The sequence below is a fragment of the Ceratina calcarata genome, unplaced genomic scaffold (assembly GCF_001652005.2).
Source record: "Ceratina calcarata isolate Rehan_Ccalc_2016 unplaced genomic scaffold, ASM165200v1 scaffold77.2, whole genome shotgun sequence".
Taxonomy (NCBI): Eukaryota; Metazoa; Arthropoda; class Insecta; order Hymenoptera; family Apidae; genus Ceratina; species Ceratina calcarata.
Window position 1 is genome coordinate 167,963 of NW_017179000.1, and position 4,227 is coordinate 172,189.

Consider the following 4,227-nt stretch of genomic DNA (forward strand, 5'->3'; position numbering starts at 1 on the left):
GCCCCAGTAACAGAGGACTCCTAGACTAGGTCCGTTTAGCCCTGTTAATATACCAATATTGTATCGAGCATCCCTATTTAACACGATCGGCTCTTGTCTCACCGAGAAATTCGACAAGCCGAGGTATTTGCATTGATTATATCGGCCATGAACTTTATAAGATGAGCCAGCTGTTGTGCAATCTGTTAGCACATCGTGTACATACAGCCTCCTGTTTTATTTCTTAAACCCTCTTACATGTACTTGGTGTTGTTTCCTTAAATAAGATAATGAAGTTCGAGAGACGGTTTAAATGAGAAACTTACAGAGTAGAGGGTCCAGACGTTCCTTGAAGCTCTTGTTCCTCTTCATCCTCTCCACGTCACTCTCGTCCGTTTCTAACGGCATCTCCCATTCGGAGGAGTCGTAGTTTTGGTCCTTCCTAGTCTCTCCGGTCTCCACCCTCTCGTTCTTCTTCTCCACGTTGTCGTACGAGGAGTTCCTGTCGCTGTATAGCGACTCCGACGTGTCTGGCGGCTTTAACAACTCTGGGTACCTTCGATCGAAACATGACAAAATGCGATCCATTATTCGAACGCGTTGCAATGAGAACATAATTAATTATATGTAAAAAAATGATAAAATTAAGAAATACGTAAACCGCAATGTCGACATTTACACTATGAGATATCGAATTTTTACTTTAACTTGGCTTCCACGGTTTTTACAGGTTTTTATTACAAATATAAAAATAAATCGTTAAGGTAGTGATAGCCGAGTAAAACAGTTTTGTTCTAATTTTGACCAATTGTTAGTAACAACATTATCTACCAGTAGCTAAAATTTTAAGAAGCCTACCGGTACAGTTTGAGAGATATCAATCATTAAAGTTTTGATATTTTACCCGGAATCCCTGTGTTAGATGAAGTTCAAAGCAACGTTTTCATGTATTACAGCTAAATACGTCTTACCATTTTTTCAAACAACTAATATGTTATAAAAGACGTTGATGTTGAATTATATTTAAAAAATGAATTATCTCAGCGGTATCATTTAAGAACTAGATACTTGTAAAGTGCAGAATTTTGTATGAATTTATAGCAGAAGACACGTAAGCGAAATGATAGTATGTAGATCGGGCAACAGTGAACTCGAAGAATATCAACTCTGTTATGTGTTGAGAGAGTGCAAAGCAATAATCATTATACGTGTATAAAGAATGCAATATTGCCAAACTTCCACACTCTCGACACTTTGTTATTATTGGTGTATTCATACATGACTTATGACAAATATGTCCATACAGTCAGATTGAAAACTTTCTTGCCGATCGTGTGAGAAACGGCAGCAGCGTGCAAGCGTTACAGGGTACAAACTTTTGAGTAGGAACGTAGCTGGACTATTACCTTAAATGAAAGAATGAAACACATATTGCTACTGCTAGAGTGTAAAACAGATTCCTGTTTAAATTTTAAAGCGATTTCAATAGGAAAGCTGGTGCTAGTGCCAGGAATACTTTTTTCTATTTCCAATCGACAGTTCCAAGCCAGTCGAACTGTATTGGCAATGGCAATGACGTTAGATGGACCTGTTCGGAGACTCACCGTTGGAGGATGATACTCTGAACGGTCAAAGTGTTCCCAACAACGTCCCTATCGCACTCCTCGTCCGGAAACTTTCTTGCCACGTTGTCGCCCTCGTAATCCGCATCACAGTCGTAGTCCGACTCGCAGTCGTCCCCTTCGTTGCCTGGAACAGGCATTATCAGAAGTCGTTATTGTCCCTATCGACCCGGTTCTCTATATCCATTCTTTTAGGGAGACAGGAAACTTGTCAATGAATCCCCTACTTCGTGGAAAAATCAATAGCTAGTTTTCCCACGAAAGACAATGAGTAAAGAGACTAAAGAGGCAAAGAGAGTAAAGAGAAAAGAGACAATGAGACGACCTTTGAGACCAAAGTTTCCTGACCGCGTTACGCCATCTTCGGTGCCTCCTGAGTCAATGAAATTACGAGATAACGCGCGTTAAACACGAACAGAGATCAGATCATGCGAATAATCATACGTTCGTATCTGCGTTTAGAATTATACTTGTTTTTCGTTGAACCGTTTTCGTGCGATCACGGAAAGATTAAGTATGATTGACAGACGCGTTTTAAACTAATCAATCACTCACCGATGAACTCCCAGCTGGAGTCGACGGCCCACGAGGTATCGTTGAACACCTTGGTTTTGATCTTTGGTGGTTGCACCGGCTTGGCACGCGGGATCTTCTTCGTCTCCTTGGCGCCGAGCCTCTTGGTCAAATTGTCCATGGAAGAGGAGATCAGAGGAGTCTTGTCTTCCGTCTCTTCCGGTTCCTCCCAGTCGATCGGATGCAGCTGATTGACGTTGCTACCCACGGGTGCCTGCAGCCATCCCGGCTCGCTGTGCCGAAATTTGTTCATCGCTGGATTGGTCCTGGGACGTCTTCTCGCTATTATTGCCGCGTTCTGCGCGATCGCGTCCGCCGGTTCCGCGTAAAACGGACTACCCTGCTTCGATTCCGGTGTCAACGGACTGTTGCTCTCCGATTTGGCCAGCATCAGTCCCAGTTTGTTTCTAGGAGGTGTCACAGTGCTGGGGCTGTTCAAAGAATTCGCACTGCCTGCGCAGATCAAAGAACGACGATCGATCTCCTTGGATCTTTTTAAAACAAACGGTTCGTTTATGAAACACTCACAAACTCGAGACAGTAAGTCGGGTTTCCTCCCCATTCCCGTTTTCTCCGGCGAGCCGTTGCTCTGCTCTACGGGCTTCGCTTCTTGGACAGGCTTGAAACTGCTGAACTCCGGGCTGGTCATCTCCTTGTAACTCAATTTCTCGTTCCCGATCGACTTGTCGTTTCTCACTATCATCCTGTCGTTCCTCACGATCAACTGCTCGTTCACGGCCAGCCTCTCGTTGAAATTCCTCTCGCTCGTGACGACCTTCTCCGGGACCATCAGTCGGTCGTTCGAGTTCCTCAGCCGATCCTGAGGATTCGCGTCGTTTCTCGCGAGTTTATCGTTCGGCGACCACGTGGAATGATTCGACTGATCCGTGGTATTCCAGATGTCTTCGTAGTCCGAGATCTTATCACCGGGCGAGCTACGATAGTACGATTCCAGGATATCGGATTCCTGATAGTGTTGCGAGTTTTTACGGGCCTCTCGGTCCCGTCTCCGTTTCGACTTGCTCGTGCTCGACGGGGTCGTGGGTGAAAGAACGTTCGGCGTCTTGGCGCCCGCGTTAGGGACCAGCTTCGACAGCGGAGACAGAATCGGGGTCGTGGACGACAGAGGAGACTTCACTGAGAAATTCGACGTGAGAGATCTGTTCGACGTCGCGCTCTGCGGACTCAGTAGAGACGTGTTTGGGTCCGACGGGGTGTTCTACAACAGTTTCATCAAAATTAAATGCGACTCGATAAGATTCGTTGAACGGCAAACGTAGAATCGCAAATCACCTGCGTGCTGTCCACGTCGTTCGCTTGATTTACATTGAACGTCACCGTGGCGGTGACGTTGAAATTGTTCTGACTCGCCGCCGTGGGTTTCGCCCATCTGGGAGGAGGAGGAGGAGGCGTCTTTACGTTCTGGACCGCGTTGTGATTCTCCACGATGTTTCTGATCTCGGGTAAGATGGGAGACGTGGTGCGGGAGAGATTATTGAACATGGAAACGTTTTGATGGAAGTTGCTGGTCGACGTGCTGACGGAGGTGAATCTGGTCCTCGACAGTTCGAGGACCGTCGACCTAGGAGTCTCTGCGTTCTTCGGCTCGAAACCGACCTTGTTGTCATGTATGGGACTCAGTACGTTGCTCTCCACGTTGTGTACCACCGGCGATGGGCAGCGCACGCTCTGCACCAGGTTCGGTGAGATCAGTTTCTGGGACAGCTTATCCGGCGAGATTTTCTCTTTTTTTGAGTCTAAGGGCTCGTTGAAAGTCGTCAGGTTGAGGGTGTTTGGCGGCGTCGGGCGAGGCTGTCGCGGCAGCGACGACGCGAACGTCGACGTCGTGACAGCCGTGGGCGAGGAGCTTCCTACGCACCGAAATAAAGCGACGACAGATTATTTTTGGTCTTCGGCCGTATCTCGAGTACACCAATACCTCACTTTGCGTCGTGGTTATGTTCCAAAAAAACACGACACAAATTGAAACGACGCAAAGTGAATTAAGATTTTCTATAGCAAACCATGTAAAGATCGAAGATAGGTTTCAGGG

At 46.5% G+C, this 4,227-nt stretch overlaps 1 protein-coding gene across 2 annotated transcripts in view; it reads right to left on the minus strand.

The window, feature by feature from the left end:
* The window catches only part of spri (Src homology 2 domain-containing protein sprint), a 64,986-nt gene that overhangs the window by 11,472 nt on the left and 49,287 nt on the right, over window positions 1-4,227 (minus strand). For both annotated transcript variants that reach the window (XM_018033786.2, XM_026818073.1), the window contains exons 8-12: window positions 3,468-4,045; window positions 2,703-3,393; window positions 2,157-2,627; window positions 1,584-1,728; window positions 306-535 (exon numbers count right to left, since the gene is read on the minus strand). In XM_018033786.2, coding sequence (XP_017889275.1) covers window positions 306-535; window positions 1,584-1,728; window positions 2,157-2,627; window positions 2,703-3,393; window positions 3,468-4,045 — 2,115 coding nt within the window. The remainder of the gene's footprint in view (window positions 1-305; window positions 536-1,583; window positions 1,729-2,156; window positions 2,628-2,702; window positions 3,394-3,467; window positions 4,046-4,227) is intronic.